Raw genomic sequence first — 24,386 nt, forward strand, 5'->3', positions numbered from 1 at the left:
ATTCATTAAGTATTAAGTCAGGAGAATTATAATAACAGTCGCAAACCCAGTCCAATCCGTGTTTTCAAAAGTATTTTTTGATGTCTAAAATTCCACCAGAGGGCAGCGTTGCATTTATAGAGCCTATTTTAAAAAAAATAAGGTCAGAAATCTAGATATACTGTAGATCAATGTAATAATACAGATAAGTAATATTGAAAGGAATTGTTTTTTCCATAAATTTTCATTCTTATTTCAATTGTTTTGTTATCCAATTCTTACATACTGGTTCCATATAATCCCAATATATCTTTAAAACATTCGTTTTTCAGCTCCACTTATGTTTTAGAGTAAATCTGGGTCATGAAACTATTTTTTTAAATTATTTTATTTAGAGGATGCCATCATCAGCATCTAGTGGCCATCAGAAGGAGTACAGTTTCAAGTGGTTGAGGCTTCGGCTGCTCCCGGATTGTTGACAGCTTCCGACCTCCTGAGAGTTGGATTTCCCGAGGCACCATTGAAAGCAGCACAGACTGTTTCTTCCTGTATTTACTCCTCACAGTAAAAACCCCTCATGATCAGGATCAGGATCGTCTGTGTGCAGTTGACAGCGTTGAAGCGCAGGTCAAGTTTAGGTAAGGAGAACTGTGCACACAAGAGGGGCTTATTGGAGCATCTTCACGTGTCGCTGGCTGTAGTTGGAATATAGAATGAAGGAGAGGACAACATGCTTCAACAGTCACATGCTCGCTTTTTGCTTGATCACAGCCACACTGTCGATTGTCGCCACGTTACTCTGTTTGCAGGAGAAAGGTATAGTGAATTAAGTATTATACATTTGTTTTCAGGGCACTCCCTTGCTGTTGCGTTAGCTTAGCTACTCTCTGTTGTGTACTACAAAGACCAATATCCTTTTTGTGTTGGTCGGTGAGTTGACAGGCTGTGAAGTAGAGATGGGATTTGTGGGTCTTTGAAGGGAACCGGATCTTGAAGAGTCGTTCCTTTCAAAAGAGCCGTTCAAAAGACTGGCTCTTTGGCTCATTGTTATATTTATTTATTTTTTAGAAGTCAACCAGGGGTAACTTGTTTTTATCAAGGAAACAATCACTGGTAGCAGTTATAAGATAAGATTTGGATCAGAATGATTCAAACTTACACATCCCACCAATATAAATACTCTTTTGGTGGGAATTATTCTGAAATATTGATTATAATTTCATTTGACATTGTAAACATTCCATATGATGGTGCCATATCCCCATGCTTCCACAGTGAGATCACTATTTTGAATTTTACCTCACCTAAAAAACTTTGTGGCACTATAAAAACTACACAGGCTACAGATAACTTCCGTACTGTAAAACTTTCCACTCAAGAACATTTAAGCAATACAGAAAAATATATAAAAAATAATAAATAAGAATAAATACATATGTATATGAAAAAATTTATACAAATAGAATACAAATGAGGACAGTATAAAAATGTGAATTCAAAATTGTACTACACCACCTGGTGTTTCTACACCTGAACTACTTTACAAACAGGAGCTCATCTCCTTGACTCGAATCCACATCAAAACAATGTAAACAATAACAAAGTGTAGACAATAAGTGTGACTAAAGACTCATGGGGCACGCAGGTGACATGTTAAAGCAGCGTGGGCAAACTGCATATAAAAAAAACGGCTCCCAAATGAACGGCTCGCAACTGCAAATCAGTTCCAGTGTTGCCAACTTAGCGACTTTGTCTCTATATTTAGCGAGTTTTCAGACCCTGTAGAGACTTTTCTGGTGTTAAACAGAGACTTTTGGAGACTGACGTGAAAGCGTGTATCATATCTACTCTACTCAATGAGCAGTGGATGCTGCTGTGAGTCCCTCCTAACTGCATTCAGAGCAGGAGGCGTTCACCCCTCAGCATCCAGACTGCAAATGTATCACGCATGTATGAAGACACTGCTGGCTGATCCCACCTACTGTCTCTTTTTGGTCCATTTAGAGAGTTAATGAACATTGTATACACTAAACATCTTGAAAATGTTATGGTTGAAAAATATCTTGTTTTAATTGATTTTTTGTAGGCTCCTAAGTGTAGTTCTAAACATATTATGTTTTTTAACCTCTTTTTGAGTCTCCCTCATTGTTACACGTCTCTCCTGCAGCGTCCATTATAATTTAAATTATGCAAATTAAGTGATGACGTCATCCATCGACTTTTAGAACAGCCAATAGCTACTTTCCTCGCTGAGGGAGTTGATCGGTTCTCATCGTTCACTTAAAAGAGCCGTTCAAAAGGCCGACTCGTCCTCGAACGTCCCATCTCTGCTGTGAAGGGGTGTTAGGACCCCGCAGACATCTAGTGGGCGGAGGAGCAGGCAGCCAGAGGTGAAGTTACCCCCATAGGACCGATCAGAGGTCAGTTCTGAAATGTTCCCTTTGAAGCTAATGGTAGAGAAAAAGGCTGGAGACACTGATCCTCTGTCAGTTTAGTTAAAGTGCTCCGCTACGCACTTTGCGAACGACGTGAAAGGATAAACATAGACAGCTAGGCTTCAGCTAGCATGCAAATAGTTGATATTTATAAGCTATTATCATGATACCAAAGTTAAAAACTATAATTATAACCCCAATAAGTCCTCCTAAGGTACCTTGACGACAAGTTGTGGTCGTTAACGTTGTTTGGGATAGCTAGGAGCAGAGACCCAGACCAGACGTCCATCATAATCCGCAGTGTCAACATCTCCATCCAGCTCATTGTGCTGGAGGTTACAACGTGAGCAAGCCTGCTTCAGTCCGCTATGCAAGCAAACACAACGCGGGGCTTCCTGTGGTCGGACGTAGAGACGAGGACCTTGTTGAACATCTGGGGGGAGCAGGACATCCAGACGGCTCTGGATGGAAACTTCCGAAACAGCTTCGTGTACCGCGACGTCTCCCGGAGGCTGGCCGCGATGGGGTTCGAACGGACGCCTGAACAATGCAGGGTGCGGATCAAAAGCCTCAAGAGACAGTACTTGTTAGCAAAGGAGGGTAATCTACGGAACAACGGGCAGTATCACAAGATTTGTAAGTTCTATGACACCATGGAGAGGATTCTGAGCAACCGGCCCGCTCTTGACCCGCAGGAGTTCATAGAGAGCGGGATGGGAGGAGAGGAGGCCGGGGATGGCCTGGAGGAGGATGTAGAGGATGCTCAGGATGGATACTCAGAGAGCACAGGGGAGTGTCCTTACCCAGCTGAGACTGAAGTAAAGTTGGAATACCCGACTGTTCCCATCTCTATTCCTGTCAAAGTCACAGTGGGAAACAACAGTAAGTTCTCCTTCTGTGTCCACCTTACTGTCAGTCCCTGTTTCATCCATGTTCATCATCATTACAGAGTTAATGTAATTTCTAAAAACATACTTTATTTACTTAATATGATTAAAAAATCTCACCCATCTCCGCTGCAGGCACTTCAGCACGACCGCAACACAGCAGCCAGTCAGCCAGTAATTTATCGGCCAGAACGCCAAAACGTCCCCGAAAGCGGCGCTCCAACTTCCCCATGGAGAAATTGATGGAGCAGTTCCTGGAGCAGAGCGCCCAGGCCGAGGACAACTTTTATCGCATTGAGGAGCAGCGCCTGCAGGCTGAAGACCATCGCAGAGAAGTCGAACACACCAGAGAGCTCCACATGCTGCAGATGCTCGGGCAGATGTTTTCGAATCTCACCTCCGCAAGACCTGGGTCTGCAGCCTCTCCCTCCAAAACAGCTCCTCCTCCTCCTCCTCCTGTGTTCTCCAGTGCCTCCTCCTCATCATGTACACGTGGACAGTCCGGCCACCTTAAACGCCCTTCACCTCAGAGAGACTGTTTCACCCGACAACGTCATCTCTCAAGCCCCGATCCTCAGGCATTAGGTAGTGGTTTGGGTGTCATGGGTGCAGCCTGGAGGTGGAGTGTGTGAAGACTAAACAGAAACGAGTAATGAGAAAGCTCAGAAATGAAGCGATCACTCTATTTCCCTTTTTTTGTTTGTATTTTGGTCATTTGGTGATAGATAGACTCATGTTTGTAGTTGTGTATTTGGTTCATTCCTTGTGTGTCTTGCCAAATACTTATCCACACTTTAAAACTTTTGCTTTCTTTATTTCCTCAGTGTTTGAACGCTGCTACAGTTTGGGCTCCTCATCACACAGAGGCATGGAGGATGACTTCCTGTCACTTGCAAAGAGTATAGTTCCTCCACTGACATCCAAGAAGCACAAGGGACAAGACGGACGCATTGGGATCATTGGAGGATGCCAAGAGTATGACATACAAACATTGACTTCTTCTCAATATGCGCATCATTCATTTATTTTTCTATTCAACACAACAACTGCTCTAATTCTGTACATCTCCACCCCCTAAAGATATACAGGAGCTCCTTACTTTGCTGCTATCTCAGCACTAAAAGCAGTAAGTAATAATCTTGCCATGCTTTAAAAAGGTTCATTCTTAATGTTACTGAACATGTTCTTTATTCTGAGGGGGTTTTCTGTTTCCAGGGGGGTGACCTGTCCCATGTTTTCTGCACCAAAGATGCTGCGACTGTTATCAAATCATACAGCCCTGAGCTCATAGTTCACCCTGTTCTGTAAGTACAGATCCATCAACATCACTGACAGTTATCTGATAATTACATAGGAGTAATGTGTGGTGATTAACATTCAGTCTGGGTGATTGAATCTACTCACAAGTCTAATTTAACAAAGGAAATTGAAAGAGTAGTCTGAAATTGTTTTGGGGGGGGGGGGGGGGGGGGACTAGTTCAGTGGGCAAGTAAGAAATTGAGGTAATATAAATTAAGAAATATAATACTACAACAATAATAACAATAATAGTAATAATAATAATAATAGTAATTAGTTCAATTTGATAGAAATAAAAAATAAATTGTGTTAGGTTCTTGTCAGTTGTAAGTGTATTACCCACAGGGGATCCCAGCCAGCTCAGACCTGACATCCTGATCAGTGCACTGCATGTGAGAACTGTGCACAAAAAAAAAAATGGTTTCCAGAGACAAAGTTAAATGAGATGAAAATGTTTTTAAATACAGTAAACACTTGCACGGAAATTATTATTCTGGTTAAACATTAGCTACATTTCACAGTAAAACTGACTGTCTGAAGATGTTGACAGCCTAGTTCTCTGACTGGTTTCTCAACAAAGGGGCTGATCTGACCTGGATCCTCTGCCGATAATGCACTCACTATTAACAGAACTATTCCTTTAAAACTGAAACTGAACTCTCATGAAAGTTAGAGAGACACTGAATCAGCTTTATGGACATTTGGAGCTTCAGTTGCTGAGTTTAATTTAGATTTTCTATAAGATGTCTCTACTGTTTTGTAGAGATATCATAGAAACATGCTAACAATTGGTCAGCCCATCATCAGGCAGAAACCTCGAGCAGAACCAGACTCATTTGAGACAGCCATCTGACTCGACCGAAGTAGCAACATTACCAAGGTCTGACGTCTTTATTGTATATTTAAACATCTCTCTCTCTCTCTCTCTCTCTCTCTCTCTCTCTCTTTCTCTCTCTCTCTCTCTCTCTCTCTCTCTCTCTCTCTCTCTCTCTCTCTCTCTCTCTCTCTCTCTCTCTCTCTCTCTTTCTTTTTACTTGTGTCTGTTTATTAAGGGACAGTCCTAACGCAGTGGAAGAGATAGATAAATGGCTCCCAAGACTGCACAGCCTTGTTGTGGGACCAGGACTTGGGAGAGAAGACTTGTTATTGAAAACAGTAAAGGCACGTAGAATACATTTCATAATGATCATTTTATTCATATAGCAAAAGCATACGACAGAGCAAAACCCAAACATATAAAAAAAACAGGGTGAAATATTCCAAACAACATTAGAAATGTAATCTCTCCTACTCTTCAGACTTTCTCTTTGACAGGCTGATGTTACAAAACTACCCAAAAGAAAGTTATTACCTAGAACACTCTAATGAATTTGAGCTGAACAGCACATCTCCTCATGTTTGTGGCTCTCTGACCAATAACTGTGACATTTTTTAATTTCAACTTTCTGGAAATCTCATGACTTTTAGCCTTTCAAAGAACTGAGAGCTAAATTGTTAAATTGTGCTCTGAAGCACTCGCATGTAGAGCTTTGCTTGATTTAGACACCAGCAGCCTGTTGCACCAACTTGGTGTAACTTCAAACGTAGCCTAGTTTGAACGTAATTTATCATTTAGGATGGAGTTTACACTCTACTAATGTTTTGTGCAAGTTACAACCTAATTCTTACACTTAGCTCCTCGTAGGTGTAAAGTCCTCCATAGAGTATATCGGCTGCAATGGCGCGTTGTTTTGAAAGGAAAAATATGATGACCAAGATTTGCGCTCCTGAGTATTAACATATGTTGGAGTCGATAATTTTACCACTTGATGTCACTGTTATTATACACACACCGTAGATTAAGGCTTTAGGCTGTAGTTATCATCTTACTTTAGTTTGATTCAGCTGTTGGTCAGTTCTGGGAAGATTAGGCACGAAAGATAACAATGCATCAAAATTGGTGCTTTCCTCTGACTGGCTGCTGGAAGTGTAAACGTCATATTTGCGACAATGTTTTGGTTAGTTTGGACGTTACGGTCTACTAGTTAAGATGAACTTTACTTCTCTGTGGTGAAACCAAACAACTTAAGTTACACACTAACTAGCTTCAACGTATGGTTTAGTGTGGACTTTACACCCTAACTTAGGACACAACTTACACACAGCTGGTGTAACAGGCTGCTGGCCCTTGTTGGTAAAGACATGTACAACTGAAACTAGGATCTTTGAAGCAGAAAGAGTAATTCAACAGTGGAGTTGGCGTGTTGGCCAATCTTGGTAAAAAAAAAAAGAAGATAGAAGGAGCAATGTTTACATACTTAAAGAGTTTTAGATCAGCTTAAAAGAATATTACAGAGTGCTTCTTTTGTGCGTTTATCGTGTGAACATCTCTTTGGTGACATTAATGTTTATTTCCAAAAAAACATTGGTTTCTCTGTCTTCAGGAGGTGATCGAGAAGTCCAAAACAAGAGATATCCCTATAGTCATTGATGCAGTAAGTCTCAAAGTTCCTGCTGTTGAACAGATGGTTTTCATACTCAAAGCTATATTCAATCACTCAGTGTGTGTGTGTGTGTGTGTTGTTTGTTTTTATCAGGATGGATTATGGCTAGTTACACAGCAACCATCTGTTATCCAAGGGTACCAGAAGGGCATCCTTACTCCTAACTTCATGGAATTCACTCGACTGTATGAAGCACTGGTGGGTCTTTCGGCAGAGTCAAGTCTGTTAACATTTGATGAAACATAATAGTATTCATGTTAATGTGCATGTGATTTTCATGTCATCTGCATACTATCTCAGCATCACGAGCCCATGGATAGCAGTGATCATCAGCGCAATGTCATGCAGCTCAGTACAGCCATGGGGAACCTGACTGTGGTGCTTAAAGGAGAGCAGGATCTCATATCTGATGGCAGTAAAGGTGAGACAAAGTTCACCGGTAGATCCTGTAAAGCAACACATGGATTTCTTGAATACAATGTTTGAGCTCTTTTGCTGTTTTTTAGTTATCTAAAGAATGTATTTCTTATTTTTAGTCATCACATGCAGCCTTGAGGGCAGTGGGAGAAGATGTGGAGGACAGGGGGATCTGCTATCAGGATCTCTAGGACTTTTGGCACACTGGGCTCATGCTGCTTCTGCAGCTGGAGTGTTCAGAAGGTAAAAGCATGTTCTACTCTTTCTGTAACATTTAGATTTGTATAAATCACAATTACAAGAAACATATCACTGTTTTTTGTCTACTGTTTAAATTACCTGTAAAATGTTTGAGCTTTAGGGTTCATTTTGGTTAAGACAAGATCAGTTGTGATTCTGTGTCTGGCGGGACAGTAAGACTGCAAGTTAAGGACTTCAGTGCAGTGAAAGGGGCTGATTATTTATAATAATCCCTCCTAATTTAAATGAATAATAGCCAATCTGATCCTGGTATTGATTTAACAATCTATATTCCTTAATGTGAGGATAGAATCATGTTTTGGCAACTTCAAATAAAATAAACATTTTTAAACTGACAGTATCATTATTCAAGAGATTATAAATGTGTACCAGCAGTTAGGTGAGTTAATCTTCATACCCAACAGATATTACAATTCAACTGTCAATCTCAGTGGTGGATAAGAAACATTACCGCTGCACATGTTGCAAGTTTCCGGCGGAGTTGTTAGCAAAAGAAGCATGACATGCACCTAAACTGCAGAGCCTCTGTAGTTATCCTCCATCATTCTCCACCGGGCAAAAATGCACAAACCCGCCGGCGCTGATCACGTAGGAGACACACATGGCTGTTGTAAACACAGAAAAGCATGGAACTGAGATGAATAGATCTACCATATGGATCTGCACTATATATTGGCCCTTTGTCACCGATATCCGATCTAGCTTTTTGAGTTCGATCTAGCCGATAATCCGATACCAGGATCGGATCGGTGCATCCCTATTTGCTCTGTGTTTTTGTTGATTGTTACTGTCCTGGTTTTTGTTTTTAACTCTGTAAAGCACTTTGAATTGCTCTTTGTATGAATGGTGCTTTATAGATAAACTTGCCTTGCCTTGCCTTGCCTTGCCTTTACATAATGTGAACAATTTCAAAAAGGGGTGTTCTCATTGGTTTGAGCTAAATTCAGTATGTTATTAAAAATATATTTGAATGGTCCTAAAATGTTAGTGTCATGCAACCCATTCTAGTGAATTGGAGATACACTTACTTGAACATTTAGTAGAGCTGAGATAGCATGTCTGGTCATTGGTCACTCTTTCTATGTTGTATATAGATTTAAAATTCAAGTTTTGAAAATATTTTTGTGCATTTTTGTCTTTAATGGATAGAAGCAATACAGGACGTGGGGAGTAGAGTGGGGGAAGGCATGCAGCAGAACCCGCGACTGCTGCGACAAGGACTATGGCCTCTGTACATGGGGATCACATTGAGACCAATATTCAACATTTTTAACAAATTTGGCAGTGGTAACCTTTCCAGAAAAATGTCAAACATTCAGTACACTCATGGTGCATTCAGGCCCTTTCTGGTTCAGTTGCTTGTCTTTGTCTTCTGTGATAGGGAATGGGTTGCATTTAGTCTCTTTAAATGTCAGTTGGTAAAACAATCACTGTTTCCTGGAATTTTAGAGATTAAAAAGAATCCAGAAAATAATCAAGGATTAAATGATAAGATCTTGAGTCTCAGACCTAATATTTTATTTGCTCATGTTAATGCATCAGAAAGGCCTTTTTGATGTACATCTTAGAAAATGTGTCTTTGTTTTCCTAATCCATCTTTTGTACATGCCTGCAGTGGGAATCCATCAGTGGTTGCAGCATTTGGGGCCTGTTCTCTCACAAGACAGTGCAACAATCAAGCATTCCAGCGACATGGCAGGTCCACTACCACATCAGACATGATCCAGGAGATTGGATCAGCCTTCAGCAAGCTTTTTGAAAGTTGAAAATATATATATGATGTATAATAAATAAATATACAATACATCATATTTTTGTTTTAAATAGCTAATTTAAGAATTAATTTTGACAAGTGGATGCCTTTCAAAATGAACACTTACTAGAAATTTAAGAAATTTTACTGAAGGTTTCGTGTAAAACACGGCATTTTTATTTTTATGTAACATTTTAAAGTGCACATTTCCACTTGCGTTGTTGCAGTGGCTGGTGAATGGCATTATACTATCTGAGAGCTAACAGCTCATTTGCAAATCCAAGTGTCATTTTACAGGCCTGTCATATTGGCAGAAAGTCAGATATTTTCATTTAACCCAAAAAAACCACTGATTTATGTTGAAGTTTAGACCCGTAGTTAGATAATATTATTAATGCTTTCATCAAACATGTTTGGACCATGAAGATTTCCAAACTTGCTAAAGACACAGGAAATATCAATCCACTGTAAACCATAAACCTGTTTCAGATATGAAATAAATTACAAATAAGATTTTTTTTTTGTGAGTGACTTTTTGAAAAACGTGTTTTCATTTCATGAAGCCTTCTGTATCATGATAACTTGCCTTTGTGTCCACAAGGTGAAGATATTAAACTGGAATATTGTAACACATCATGATCATGGAAAACAGCTGAACGGTAAGTACAGGGGAAGATATTATGTACGACTAAGCAATAGAAATCCTGTTGCCCACATATCACACAATATAAGCTGTAATGTTAACTGTAAATATAATGTTGCCATAGATTTTTAGGTTGAAGGATAAACCTTTTACAAAAATAAGGGGGTTGTATTTTACTATACACTACTAGAATCCCCTAAATAATAACAGCCAAAAAATGTAAGTCGGTTGAAACAAGAGATAAATTGTGGCACTGTTGGCCTTCCATACAGTTTTCTATATGAGGTGCCAATATTTTCGGCGCAAATTGGGGAACTTTTCCCCAACTGTGTCTGACATATATGCATTTTTAGGGACTGCCATGTGACAATTACATGTTTTCAAAGAGGGAACACCAAACCAGTGCTGTTAACGAATGAAACGCTGTAAAGCGTATACTCGTGAACATTGTGTCAAATTTTATTCTAATAATTATGGAAGAGGATTAGGGCCACCAGAGAAATAAGAAAAATGAAGGTCAAATATTTTTTGTATTATTATAATTCTGAGAAAAAGTCAGAATTCTGAGAAAAAAAGTCAGAATTCTGAAATTAAAGTCTGAATTTTGAGATTCATTCTGAGATTAAAGTCTAAATTCTGAGATTAAAGTGAGAATTCTTACTTTTTTCCGAATAATAATGATAATAAAAAAGAATCAACTTTTTTTTTTTTTTTTTAGAAAAGAAGTCAGAATTCTGAGATAAATGTCAGATTTATGACTTCAATCTCGGAATTCTGACTTTAATCTCAGAATAATTTTAAAAAATGTAGCCTTCATTTTTTTTTCTGACTTTAATCTCAGAATTCGGACTTTTATCTCAGAATAATAACAATAATTTAAAAAATGTAACCTTATTCATTTGATTTCAGTGGCCCTAACCCTCTTCCGTATAATGGCTCATACAGCCTTCCATACAATGCTGCGGTCGTCAACTCCACACACGACCTAGCGTTAGCAACGACAGCAAAGGGAGTACCGCGGAGTAGTCAACATTAGTAACAGAAATAGTCCCACCGCCCAAACAGGTACGATCATCTGCAAGTCGCCTTATTGTTACTAATAACAGAAGTTTGGTGAAGTTTTGTTCAGGGTTTTTTATTTATGAAATATGTCGGTACAATTTGAAGATTGAAAAGCTAACAGACGCTAATAGGGCTAACAGTTGCATTGAAGCAACATTGCTTTTACTGCGTCCACTTAAAGAGGCAAAAACACATTATTATGATGTGTGTAGAGCTTCGGATTCATAAATTGATTTGATTTATCGTTGGATCGCTAGCTTATTGCATTAATATTCAGAGGATGAATGAAGAAGCTCGTTCATGTTGGTAATCTTTTCACTTTGGACACATCTTTGCTCAAACCATGAGTCCTGTCAGCTAGTGATTTAAGCTAGCACGTATCTCCCGTGAAATCTAATTTGTTGTTTAACACTCTTGTTATTATTATTGTAGAGAGTAAACAGTTAGCAAGTCTCAAACTTACAAAGAAGGGAAGGTTGGTGAACGTTACTTGATGTAATCTCGCGAGCAGACTGTGTTAGCTGTTAATGCTTTGTATAACTGACAATAACATTAAATGCGGGTACCTCCGTTTTATTCAAGGGTAGACACAAACACTGATCATGTCATAGGTCGGGTCTACCTCTCGATCTTTGTTTTTTCCTCACTAACATACAAAGTAATGGGACCAAGCGAAATCAAGCTAGCTTACATTGAGTTACTGCTAAGCAAGCTAGCTTTGTTGTCTGAGTAAATCCTGCAGTACAATCAATACCTTCAAACACATCCTGCTTCTTTGATTTCCATCACATTCATTTATTCATCGTTTACTTTAAAGTTGTTATTTGCTGCATAATGTTTCTGTCCCGATCCAGTTAGCTCCTTATTGGCAGATTCAGTGTACACGTAGCAATACCAGGATGGCTGACTTCAGATCATTTGCACATTCCCCCCCTTCAGGCTGCAGTCAGTTTATCCCGCAAAACAAGATCAAGTGAAGAAGATAAGCATAACTGAGGAGCCTGATACATGTCATTTAAGGCAGGGGTTCCCTAGCGTTTTATTCTGTGACCCCTAAAATAATAATGCCAGAGACTGGAGACCCCCCACTGTCCTGATGTGGTTAAATGTTGCTCACAAACTAGTTGGCCAATCAAAAAACCTACAGGCTATAGCAGGATCATTTCCTTAGGCTACAAATTTTGTGTATGTTTTTACAACAAATGATAAAAGATACAATTTTAGATCATTCGAAGTTTTTATTGGTTTTTGGAAGGCAACTGGCGACCCCCCAATTAGTGACCCCCGCTTTGGGAACCACTGATTTAAGACAGGGGTTCCAAAACTTTTCAGCCCGCGACCCCCAAAATATAGATGCCAAACACTCGCGACCCGCACTGTCCCTCAAGCTGATTTAATGTGGCTTCATTTAGCTGGTCTGCAGAAATTGACCCTACCTATATGAGCATGTGTCTGTGTTTCCTGTGCTGTTATGAATTAACCTACTGCTACTGATGCCTTTGATAATTAACTGTTCACTAACCCTAAACTTAGGAGTCATCTGGCTAAAAGAAAGGCAGAAAACTCATTACATTTTCTATTTTCAAGTTTTTATTTCAAGGTTAGCGTCTATTTTTGGTGATATTTTTTACTATAATGGGTAAAATGTAGTATTTTAGATGGCTTAAAAACAACAAACATTCTGGAAGACATCTCACGAACCCCCATTTGTGTCCCGACCTACATTTTGGGAACCACTGACTTAAGGAGTAGTTGCCTGGAAATCCCCCTCTTTTGAAAACTCCAGCATCATTGTTACAAGTGCAGCATTTAAAGCTGCTGTTGGTAGGAATAGTGTAAAAAACGTTACTTTTTTTTCTGCTGGGTTTGGAGAAAAGGTCATAATACCCATCGGTACTCATCGGTAAGTGGAGTAATTTGAGACAATTGCGAAATCTCTGCGTTTTCCAATGCCTTTGTATCAAGCAATGTTATTATTCCCCTCGTTTCCGTTATGACGGACCAATCATAGCTAATCTCCAATCCTCTGTCCTGATTGGTTAAGGGGCGTCCCCTACTACGTCCTCTGATTGGTTACAAGTCCGGTACTATCAAGACTGCACACGCCGATCTGTGTTAGGGGGCTAAGAGGAAATCTGGTTGGGAGGGTTAGTGTTGACAATCAAAAGTCCCTCTCTCTGAACAGATGTTTACTCTGTGACTACCAACAGCAGCTTTAAGAGCTCTGCAGCAACAGAATGCATTTAATCCAGTGATGATTTATTGTTAACAGGTGAAGGTGCCAAAACATCCAAGGGCGAGGACGGATCGACAATGTTGAACCCGACCAATGGCGATCCAAGCCATGTTGTTGTGAATTACGTCGAGGAGTATTTGGATCTGGTGGAATCGCTGCCTTTCGATTTGCAGAGGAGTGTGTCCCTCATGAAGGAAATCGATGCCAAGTATCAAGGTGAAGAAGCATGACTATATAAACAAGACCTAAATATTTATATGATGATGAAAACTAAACAATACAAGTTACCTGAACCACATTTTCATAAAGTAAAACTATTTGTCATGCAGATATCTGAGTTGAGCATGAAACATTGTAAAAAAATATGTATGCAGCTTTTATTTTTGAGCACTGTTTCAAGATACCCGTTAATATAACAACCACAGTCATGGTAGGATTTGTTACAGGGTTGGAAGGCAGAAGTTTTAGTTTCATGAACCAAACAAATCAGCAATTCAATGTGGTAACATTCAATGTTTATCTTTAACATTATATAGAGTTTGACTGTATTTGATGGATTATTAAACATTTTTTGCAGATGTTCTAAAGGAGCTGGACGATTGTTACGAACGTTATCGCAGAGAGTCTGATGCTCTTCAGAGGAGAAAGCTTCAGTTATCCATCCAGAGGGCCCTGATTCGCAGTCAAGAGCTTGGAGATGAGAAGATCCAGATCGCTGGTCAGATGGTGAGTAAAGAATCCTCTGCCTGCACTCTGGAGGAGCTGATCACTGCCAGACTTCCTGGTCTCACTGTGTAATCACTCTAGACAAATGCTTTCTGGAACATTTGTACACAGAAATTTACATAGTGAATAAAAAGGAGAAAAAATGTATAAGGGACTACTAAAAGGCCTGCTGTGAGTGAGTGTAATGGATTTTCCCATTTCACACACATTTTAATTGAACTGGAATCAGTCCCAGGAAAATCCTCCTAGAACATTTAGAGGACGCCGGCAGTAAACACTGGATCCTCTTATAATAGTTCCACACTGAAGAAAGGTTACCAGAAACACAACACCATATTTAACCTTCTGTATGTGGTATGTCACATTATAACTCTAATATGTCTCTTATATAACTGTTCATCATTCCCCTTTTATTTTTATCTCTAAAGAAGGGGGTGAACCATATTAAAGTTGCATTGCTGGATATAAGCAGGATTGAAAATCGTCACCCTATTAAAATAATGGCCTACGTCATGTTTTTACGAAAATGAGTTTTTGGCCTAAATCATCTCTTGATGATTCTGGCCACCTCTGGTAAAATTGCCTTAATCCTTAGTTGAAAGGATTACTTTCTTTATGCCCTTTAGGACAATGGCCTATGTCAAGAGGGGGACTTAGGCCATTTTATTCTTGTCCTAAGTCCAAATTTTTGATTCTTTAGGATAAAATGTCTGACTTGGGCAATTTAACAAGCTTTCATGATGGCAGCTGCTTCAAGAAGCAACATAATCTATAGTGCAGAAGAAGCTCTAAACATGATTCTCGAATCAGTTTCTACCGGTGAGTGATAAGGTTTACTTTCAACCTGACATTTGTTCAATTTAGGTTAGAGTTATTTACGTTTTGGGTTTGGTTTATGAAATTAAAGGACAGTTAGTCAGGTTTCGAATGTTCGAAAATTGGCCTAAGTCACTTTATTCTTTAATGTTACATAATTGACACATAACGTTCTATGTATGTCAACAGTCATCCACTGTCGAGGCCTTTTTGATTGAAATGATTAATAAATATCATATGCTCTGCATTTGGTAAGGTTTTTTGTGTTTTCCCAAAAACTTAATAAATTGACTTAGGCCAATATTTTAACAGGGTGACGAAATGTTACACACAAACTGAAGTAAAGGCATAACTCAATCTAGACATTTTAGTCTGTTGGATTGAACATAATAAAGAACAAACAAATAGTGTGTAAAGAAAACTGTAGGCTACATCTAAAGAAGAACATACCTAGCTACACACTTAAATGTCCAAATAAGATGGAATATACTCGTCATCCTCATGTGCTGCAGAGAACATTAGGTGGAGCTTTTCAGTAAAATTTGACAACATTCTTTGTTTCAGGTGGAGCTGGTCGAGAATCGAACACGACAAATCGACTGGCATTCCGAGCTCCTCCTCTCCTCTCAAGAAGTCCCAGAGAGCCACGTTCCCACAGCAACATCCATGACGACCACTGCAGCAGCCATGATGACATCAGTAGCAGCAGCCACCATCACTCCTGGCAAAACCAGCCACCATGACAAGAAGCGGGACGAGGTCACCCCAGGCTCGGGCAGCGGAGACAAAGCTGGAGGGAAACGCTCGAGACGTCAGAAAAACGGGGAAAATCGTGAAAGTTACGGGGGCCTGGAGCATGTCGAGGACGTCGGAGTGGGGGCATCGAGAGAAAAGAGAGCCAAAACATCTTCGAAGAAGAAGAAAAGGTCAAAGGGGAAGTCAGAGAGAGAAGTGTCACCTCCAGATCTGCCGATCGACCCAGATGAGCCCACTTACTGCCTGTGTGAGCAGGTGTCGTACGGGGAGATGATTGGCTGCGATAACGATGAATGTCCCATTGAGTGGTTTCATTTCTCCTGTGTCGGGCTCCATCATAAGCCAAAGGGGAAGTGGTATTGCCCCAAGTGTAGGGGTGAGAATGAGAAGACTATGGACAAGGCCTTAGAGAGGGCCAAGAAGGAGCGGGCGTACAACAGGTAGCTCTGTCCGTCTGTTCTCATGAACACTTTTGCCTAAAATGTAATTTTGTCTCGTGTTTGTTTCCATATACCGTAAATGCTGTTGAAAAGCAAATGAAATCTGTGAGACGGATCTTGTACATAGTTATTTTTGTAACTGCTGTATAGCTCAGAACAAGATTATACTCCCTTGGTGTGGAATATTTGTAAACAATGGACACAGTACAATACAAACCTGCATGAAGCCTACTGTCCTGCACTTACATCCCCTTTGTTTTCATCATGCATGCAACATCAACCCATTTCGTTATTTGTGCTCAATTAACAAATAAAACATTTCTAAACTAATGAGTGAATCATTATTGAAACATGGAGTGTGACGTGGAAAATATTAGAATCTCTTGAAGGTGTTGGTAAGGAGTAAAAAAAAAAAGTGTATACAAGAAACCTTGTATCGCCATCAATTTTTTTTCATTAATCAATGAAATTTATATCTGTCATTAAGCTTTCTGAAATATAACAAATGAAAGTATTTTTAAAAAGCTAGTGGTGGAATCTCCTGTAGTGTTTAGTTATTTAGAAAAACTTTTTTTTTTAACTTCCTGGAAAGTGGTGTTCTGGGAGATACAGGGTTTCCCCCATTGATTATAGGAAAAATGTTACTCTGTCCTGGTCAGGACCGGTTAGAGGAACTACTGCCAACAAGTTCACCATGTTATGTTACCGGGTGATAATGTGTCAATGTTCACAAACTGATCCTATGTATCCCAGAGTTACATCGGAAACAGGTAATGTAGGTTTCCAGGTTGACACACGATACTCCAATGACCTTCAGTGCATTGATCCCTTAGTCAATACTGGCTGTGATGACATCATCCACTAAAGTGATAATACAAAGTCCTTGTTCTGTTGAAAACTGCTCAAATTCATTTAAAGTGAATACGGGGCTCCAGTGATTACTTGCCAAGAGTTCCTTTGGTACCAAAAAAAAAATTGATTGGATAATGTTGCGTGCTGAGCCTCAGTCAAGTCAAAGTAATGAAAGAAGGAAAGTTTGAACCAAAGAAAGAGTTGATCTCTGGATGATACTTATGTAGTCTAGCTTAGACTGCAGAATTCTACTGAAGTCATACATTTTCACACAAAATGAGGGCCATCCCTCATTGCACCACAGTGATGTTACTTTTAAAAAAGGATCCCTTTGAGCCTATTACAGGGTGAGAACAATTGCAAAATAAAAAAATGTATTTAAATATTAAAAAATAGGCCTGTGACTTAGGATGCACGATACTGGTTTGTTTTCCGATATCCGATATTTTACAACTCATTTAGCCTATTACCGATTTTTTTTTTCCCGCACACCTAATTCCAGAGATCATCAATTCTCTTCTGTATTGGAATAAGCGTACAGTATTATGGTGATACTCTTATCACGTTTGCTATGTAATATTCATTTCTTGTGCAAAATAAGAAAAACACAAAATTCATACAAAAAGATGCATCCTACTTAAAACTTGGACGATGCTCTCCCTGAGATAATCATAACAATACCCACAACCAGGGCGAATTTAGCCAATTTCACATTTAACATAGTAAGTAAACCTAACCTCTGTTCACAGGGAACATGTGTAAAGTGCAACTGTACAGCAATTAAACCCAAATTAAATAAACTGGTTTACTCTTTGAATTTAAATGTGCCAAAATTCGTCAGCTACATGTACTTTACAGACTGCTGCTTAAATTCAAATTTAACTTAAAACATGGGCCCAACATGTGTGCAGCAGCCCATTATTTTATCGGTTAATTATATCGGCTGATATCGGCATTTTGGACGATCGGATGTCCGATCGTTCATTTTTAAGTCAATATCAGCACGATATTATCAGCCGATACCGATAACATGCTGATAATATCGTGCATCCCTACTGTGAGTAGTTGAAAACATTAACTCATTCTTACAGACACGGGCTAAATATGAAAGTATAATTAATTCAATTCAATACAGAATAAAAAAAAAGAAGCTATTATCTGCATCTCAAAACTTAACCTATACCCTTAAAATCTATAACAGTACAGCTTCATCAGAGGCATTTCTGTTGGGTCTGTTAGGTTTCAGAATCAACATGCTAACAAGACTGATGTTACTTCAGTTTGACACGGTGCCATTAGGAGTGTGAGATTAATATAGCTTCATAGGAATCACAGTTTAGCTGGTGGGTCTTCTTTTTTGTGTTAAGTTATGCTAAAACATAACAAACATAGCACTACTATTAACTCTATTTCAATGTCAAGTGGAATTAAATATCAACAGTCACAATAAGAAACTCCCCACTGAAGGATGACTTTGCCTTTTTTATTTACAAGTGCTGAAAAAAATGACATGGGAGACAACCAGTGCAAAATCTGTACATAAATTCAGTTGCAGGTTTTTTATATACATGAGTACTGAACAGGAACGTGAATACACTCTTTCTGTCATGCATGTAACAGAGTTCACAACACAGCAAGACACACGGTGTAGAGATGTCAGATTTAGTAAAAGTCTGTGATGCTCGGGCTGCTCGTTCTCCACAGAAAAGGTGGGATGATGGAGAGCCCAGACAAACTGATGGAGGGGATCAGGAGCACAACAGATGAGGAATCATGACTCAATTGATACACCCTCCAAGACATTTCACATAATTAGTCATGGGGAGATACTACAGCAAGTTAGAACACACCAGAATTTTTGGGTAACGGCCCACAAGTCCATACTGACAAAACAACAAGGCAAGATTCAGCACATTTCCCCTGAAATGGAAAAGGGGGGGTAGAATAGAAAAAATAAATCCCTCTTGGCGGGCAAAAAGAAAACATTCTATGAAGGGATGTTGAAGGTAAAGTGCATAAAAGCTTAAAATCAAAAAGGTGGGGGGGGCCCAAAAATTAAGAGGTACTCCACTAAAACTTGCAGCACACACAGCTTGACAATGAAGAGAGAAGCGAGCAGGATTGTCAGGTCAACTGTCTCTCCAGCTTTGTTCTACGATGGCGGACACACGTTTCTCATACTCCCGCTTGTTCTCCTGGTACAGCTGAGCTGCCTGACTGTTGGCTGGACTGTTGGGGTTTGGCTCATCAAGCAGGGACTGGAGAGAAGAACAACACTTGAGATAAGAATGATAAAGTAAAAAATAATATATACAGATTCTTTCTCAATATTTTATAACTATTACTGAATGAACTGTTACTGACTTGGGGTTTGGGACTGTTCAACCCTGACATTTTATGTTCCAAATAACTGATATGATCCTGAATAGAAACCCTAATGCAGCACTTATTCCTCAGCATCAAGATCACAATCACTTTTTTGCACGATCATATGTCTGCGAATATTTTTCACAAATAATGTTTTTATTTCCTAACCCAAGAAAAGACTCACTTTGTTCAATTGTAATATGTACTACTTGATTCATCAGTGCTTTCTGGGTTAATAACAGATCGTTTTATTACAAGGCTGTACGCAATCAATGATTTCAGCCTTTTCTCAAACTAATCACTAAACATGTGGCGGTCAAGTTTTTCAAATGTTTAAAAGAGGGCTCACTATTATTGTTCTTATCACTTAAAGGTGTTCCTGCATCTCATATCCCATCGTTCATAAACATGTCTTACCTGGATAGATGTAAGAATAGAGGACACATCATAGGTGGGACTCCAACGGTTCTGTAGGATGTCCAAACATATACTACCATCTGCATAGACTGTGGAGAAAAAATTAACAATGAAAACACTGCCCACATACATCAACATTACAATGTGCCAGACAGATATGAAATGTTCTTACCATTTGGATGAAACATCTTCGACACAAATCGAACTGTAGGGGGTTTGTTGGGGTATTCTTCTGTGAACTCTACAATGAGTTTAAATGTACCTGGGACAGAGATGCACACAAATATAGGCTCATGAATCTGAATGCATTTATGCAATTGTATGTTTCCTATTACTCCTGATCTAAAAAAAATTGTTAAAGTTCAACTTAAATATTCTGAAAATGCAGTGATCTCTTAACGACACATTCTTATCGATGTGCTTTTACAGTATGTCACCTGAGCATGTTTTAATGAATGGGTTTTTATCCCTTTTATGCAGCATCACTGGCGGTATTTATAAAATTGTATAATTTCATGTTCTACTTTTATATTTCTAATACTCTATATTCCTGAGTTTTGATTGTTTTAATCTTTTTTTTTTTTTTTTGTTTTTACACGTCAAACACTGTTTTATTTCCTTTTATTTGTCTGCTTCACATTTCTCTTTTATTGTCTTTCAGTTTCTTTCCTATTTGTAAAGCACTTTGTTACCCTCTTTTGAAAATCATGTATAAATAAATATTATTACTTTAACATAAATCTATGATGACAGAAACAATTGATGAAGGGGTTGTGTGCCAACCAGCACAAATTAAATCTGATCCAAAACAGGAAATTTGTAAGTATTCAAATTACTACACAATGTTTTCCATACAACAAAGTGAAGATAACCCATACTAAAAGAAACAATTATTCATAAACACTGTAAACGCTTACCATCCTCAAAAGGAGTTCCTTCAGGGCTGTGAAGTTAGAGGGAAACAAATTAATATGTCATTAGTCTTGTACTTAATGCAAAAATGTAGGAGCTGTGTAGTTTGTAAAATGTCAACAATATAGCCTCAGTGCCTTACCCAAATATGACCGCATTCCACACCATGATGTTGTTCTCAGACGGGGCACCACTGACACCAGCTGGAGGGTCCTCTTGTAGCCTTCAATGCAATACAAAAAAGTTAGTTATGGGAGAATCTTTAATGAATGGCTTGTTAACATTAATCTTCAGTCAAGAGTTGAACCTGTAAATCAACTTTACCCCCCAAAGTGGCTTCTGGGAGGTTACCCTGGACTCCTGGCTAGAGTAACCAGGCTCAATTACATCCACTGCATGTGGATTAGCATTTAGCATTTACTTTGGGATGTGCTATTTGCACATTTAACCAATTTTCATGCAAAATGCACATCAGTTTGAAGCTATTAAGTGCTACACATGTTGTTTGCGGATGACACGTACTCTTAACCCCAGTTAGCTGCAGAGACTCTAACATTGTGACTACTTTAAGTCTTAGCTTATGTTAAATTCAGGAGGAATATAAAAGAAGGAAATGTTGTTTTGAAGTATTAAAGAGCAGCTTTGTAATTTCAGGTATTTGTCTGAAGTATTCATTATGATGATATTAAGTGCAGTGAGACGAGGCAGCTAAAAAGGGAAAAAAACATAGACTGTATAGAATATGGACGTAGTATCCGTGACATCACCCGTCTGTTTCTGAAGCGCTGTTTTGAGGCCAATCGGCGGCGGCAGCCATATTGCTGCTGTCGAGCGATTGTGACGTAAAGAGGCGGGCTTTAAGCCTCCTAACCAACAGCTACAGTTTTCCCGCCTGTCAATCAAGTCAGCTTTGCCTCTCATTGGAAGACTTGTAATCTAAATATCTCTGTTACGAAAAATTCACCCCCTCACAGTGTGTGCCGATCGAGAAATTAGCTATCCAGACTACACTCATCTTTTGAACCAGGCTGTAAACATGTTTATTTCTGCTGTAAAGATTGGCTTTTTTGAATTGGTGTGTATGTGGTTTCCGGTACTTCCGGAGCCTCAAGCCGATCCTCGATGAACTGCAGTTTGTTTTTAACACTTCCGCATCAGACTCATCTTTTTAGACCGGAAGTTGGAGCTTGGAAAAAAAGAAATTTAGACCGTTCACTCTCTTTGAAACCAACCCGAGTAGAAAGGGTATGTTTGTCACTCGATTACCTTCAGTAGCTCAATCTTCAGTTCAATGTGTTAGTTTTGGGAACATAGCAATGCTGATTATTAACTCAAAACTAGTGGTGGGTGTAGCGATTCTGTGGTATCCATATATCGATATTTACACACTACTCATTTCAGTATCGATTACTCTATCGAATAAAATATCGATACTAATTAATAAATGTGAAATAGAAGCGTATGTGTCACTTCTGATTCTTTTAGGGTAACTTACTTCTAAGTTGTGTACCGATAAATTCAGAGACATCATGATCACAGAGTCATTTTAACAGTAGTCATGGTGAAGAGGCTGTTTTAAGCTTTCCACTCAGAAAATTTGAATAGAGGATGCTGATTACTTATTATTTATGTGGTTTTCTAAATTTATTTCATTGTTTAAAAAAGGACAGCAAATGATTAGCATATTGAAGTTTTTAAATTGACAGTATTTGTCATGGGACTTGTCTTTCAAGGGTTGCATTTTACAAACAAACAAAAAAATCACTGAAAGTATCGATATCGGGTATCGAATAAATTGCCATAAAAGTAATCAGTATCAAATTCTAAAAGTGTGGTATAGCCCAGCACTACTCAAAACTTAGTTTAAATTGTTAGACTTTTTCATATTCCCAAACTGATGATGAACCACAAGTTCTGTCCGCATCTGCACTAAACTAACCACTCCCCATACCTGGATTCAATCCAAATACTCAAAAGGTACACGTCAGAAAGGTGTACCACTGCACGGTTACTTCGGGCTAGTAAGTGATCTGAAGCTGATGTAACATAATTCGTGATAAAAGCCGGTTTAAGGAACATGAAGGGAACCAGCTCACTTCACTTGATGAGTTTAATTCATGTCCTGTTTTCATAGAGCACTGTGGAAGAACAACAAGGCCGAATCATTCTGGCTCAAAGATGAACACTGTGGTATCATCTATAGTGTTATGTTATTTTGACATTATACAGGATGAACTGACCTGATATTTTGTTGTCACGCTTTTTAAAGATAGATCTCTTCGCAAGGTTTGCTGAATACTTAACACCCACCAAACTAAGACAGCGAAGTTAAGTGTAGACTTTGTGTAGACATAGCTAATGTTGGCCAGCAAAGCCTTTTCAAGTCGAATAAATGACGGACTTCAATTCATATACCACTAATGTCAAATACCTTGAGTTACATGTGTATTGCCCAAGGATAAAGTGAAATGAACATCCCCATAAAAGCTTGTTAAAGAACTCAGCTAGGAGCCTTAGATGGAACAGTAACCCTAGTCGACTAGCCTGCTAGCATACATCAGCTAGTAGTGTTAGCTTATGGCTACCAGTGTACGCTGAACTAACCCGACTGTAATGTTCTAAGTTGATCATAAAAACACAAGATTCACTTTAAGTTGGGTTACCTTCGTGTCTTACTGTGGATGTCTTTATATATATATATTAAAAATGACTGGTTAGCTGCGCCAAGTCGACGGAAGCTAGGCTAATGTTAGCTGTATTTTGACAAATCAAAGAATCCACTTACCGTTTAAAATCTCTCATAAGTCTTCTTCTAGCCGGGGTGGACATGGTTTAACTAGTGGGACGCGTGTTGGAGACACCGATAAGTTGACTTGAGGTGATTAAATAAAATGGTTGTGTTGATTTAAATGGTTATTTTACACCCTCAGTTACTCTGGTCACGGTTACCCTCCGCCTCCCGTCGTTCTCTCGATAATCCTGACTCTCTGGTTAGCCCAGCTAGGTTTACAGGACGATACCAATGTATATATACAGCAGGGGGATACCTGCGTTTGCTAAGTTAAAAAGACTTATCAGAAATCAAAATAACCTCACATGTGTGCTCACTTATTTACTTAATACACCTTTGAAATAGAAAACGATGTGTACATGGCAAGATATATGAAATAACACGTTGTTCTATTTCAAATGATATTTTGTTCTCCCCTATTATCTTTGAGGGTATCGTCTATCATGGGGCGTGGTTACAGTGACGTAGTGTTTGTGCATTGCACATGAAGGTCGCTTCTTGTGACAGGTGACTGTTGAAAACCACTGAAACTGTGCCCATACACGTGAGGGGTGAGTGGGGCCGCCCCGTCTGCTCCATTTAGAGCGGTGCACTGGATAAACCGGGCTAAACAACACTTTGATTTATGTTAAGTCTCTAAAACGTAAAAAGACACACTAGGAATTTGGTGTGGTTTTCCAAAGGGGAAAAGGTAGACTCCAATATAGCATACTTTTTTGAAATTAATTTAATTTAATTAAAAATATCTCTGTCAAGTTTGTCCTGGCCAAGATCAACAGCAGCAGGCCAAATTGACCCGTTTTAAAGTTAAAAAAAAATGTTTAAAGTATTTTTTCGGTATGAAACATCTTTGC

General features: G+C 39.0%; 3 protein-coding genes and 1 long non-coding RNA gene across 6 annotated transcripts; 2 read left to right on the forward strand and 2 right to left on the reverse strand.

Annotated features, from left to right (window-relative positions):
* Positions 1-358: 358 nt before the first annotated feature.
* LOC117820694 lies at positions 359-3,247 on the reverse strand. Its single transcript, XR_004632824.1, has 2 exons — positions 2,633-3,247; positions 359-674 (listed from the first exon to the last, which is right to left on the reverse strand). It is a non-coding gene; the product is annotated as an uncharacterized LOC117820694 (long non-coding RNA).
* naxd (NAD(P)HX dehydratase) lies at positions 2,344-10,030 on the forward strand. Of its 2 annotated transcripts, none has more exons than XM_034694566.1 (11): positions 2,344-3,296; positions 3,437-3,886; positions 4,126-4,276; positions 4,382-4,427; positions 4,517-4,605; positions 5,653-5,761; positions 7,024-7,074; positions 7,177-7,281; positions 7,384-7,504; positions 7,620-7,743; positions 9,377-10,030. In XM_034694566.1, exons 1-11 carry the CDS (start codon positions 2,783-2,785, stop codon positions 9,525-9,527), a joined length of 1,911 nt encoding a protein of 636 aa, XP_034550457.1. In that variant the 5' UTR covers positions 2,344-2,782; the 3' UTR covers positions 9,528-10,030. The 2 variants fall into 2 exon arrangements, with proteins under 2 accessions (XP_034550457.1, XP_034550456.1); XM_034694565.1 differs by having other exon boundaries at positions 2,431-3,296; positions 3,437-3,889.
* A 1,062-nt stretch (positions 10,031-11,092) lies between these two features.
* Positions 11,093-16,523, forward strand: ing1 (inhibitor of growth family, member 1). Of its 2 annotated transcripts, none has more exons than XM_034694568.1 (4): positions 11,093-11,222; positions 13,492-13,671; positions 14,033-14,181; positions 15,562-16,523. In XM_034694568.1, exons 2-4 carry the CDS (start codon positions 13,533-13,535, stop codon positions 16,195-16,197), a joined length of 924 nt encoding a protein of 307 aa, XP_034550459.1. In that variant the 5' UTR covers positions 11,093-11,222; positions 13,492-13,532; the 3' UTR covers positions 16,198-16,523. The 2 variants fall into 2 exon arrangements, with proteins under 2 accessions (XP_034550459.1, XP_034550458.1); XM_034694567.1 differs by lacking the exon at positions 11,093-11,222 and adding an exon at positions 11,341-11,521.
* Positions 16,524-18,507: 1,984 nt separating this feature from the next.
* On the reverse strand, positions 18,508-23,731 carry ube2al (ubiquitin conjugating enzyme E2 A, like). Its single transcript, XM_034694238.1, has 6 exons — positions 23,527-23,731; positions 20,884-20,964; positions 20,747-20,772; positions 20,002-20,091; positions 19,830-19,918; positions 18,508-19,303 (listed from the first exon to the last, which is right to left on the reverse strand). Exons 1-6 carry the CDS (start codon positions 23,568-23,570, stop codon positions 19,175-19,177), a joined length of 459 nt encoding a protein of 152 aa, XP_034550129.1. The 5' UTR covers positions 23,571-23,731; the 3' UTR covers positions 18,508-19,174.
* Between the last annotated feature and the right edge of the window lie 655 nt (positions 23,732-24,386).

Source organism: Notolabrus celidotus, chromosome 10 (genome assembly GCF_009762535.1).
Source record: "Notolabrus celidotus isolate fNotCel1 chromosome 10, fNotCel1.pri, whole genome shotgun sequence".
NCBI classification, from domain to species: Eukaryota; Metazoa; Chordata; class Actinopteri; order Labriformes; family Labridae; genus Notolabrus; species Notolabrus celidotus.

Excerpts from the sequence above, each read along its gene's own strand:
- ing1 (XM_034694567.1), top strand. The coding sequence starts at position 11,500 with ATGAATGAAGAAGCTCGTTCAT. Across the intron at positions 11,522-13,491 it reads GAATGAAGAAGCTCGTTCAT|GTGAAGGTGCCAAAACATCC; the intron begins GTTGGTAATCTT and ends TATTGTTAACAG. Across the intron at positions 14,182-15,561 it reads TCCAGATCGCTGGTCAGATG|GTGGAGCTGGTCGAGAATCG; the intron begins GTGAGTAAAGAA and ends TCTTTGTTTCAG.
- naxd (XM_034694565.1), top strand. The coding sequence starts at position 2,783 with ATGCAAGCAAACACAACGCGGGGCTTCCTGTGGTCGGACGTAGAGACG. Across the intron at positions 3,890-4,125 it reads CGATCCTCAGGCATTAGGTA|TGTTTGAACGCTGCTACAGT; the intron begins GTGGTTTGGGTG and ends TTATTTCCTCAG. Across the intron at positions 4,428-4,516 it reads CTATCTCAGCACTAAAAGCA|GGGGGTGACCTGTCCCATGT; the intron begins GTAAGTAATAAT and ends TTCTGTTTCCAG.
- ube2al (XM_034694238.1), bottom strand. The coding sequence starts at position 23,570 with ATGTCCACCCCGGCTAGAAGAAGACTTATGAGAGATTTTAAACG. Across the intron at positions 20,092-20,746 it reads AGGAACTCCTTTTGAGGATG|GTACATTTAAACTCATTGTA; the intron begins GTAAGCGTTTAC and ends TCTCTGTCCCAG. Across the intron at positions 19,919-20,001 it reads GAAGATGTTTCATCCAAATG|TCTATGCAGATGGTAGTATA; the intron begins GTAAGAACATTT and ends TTTTCTCCACAG.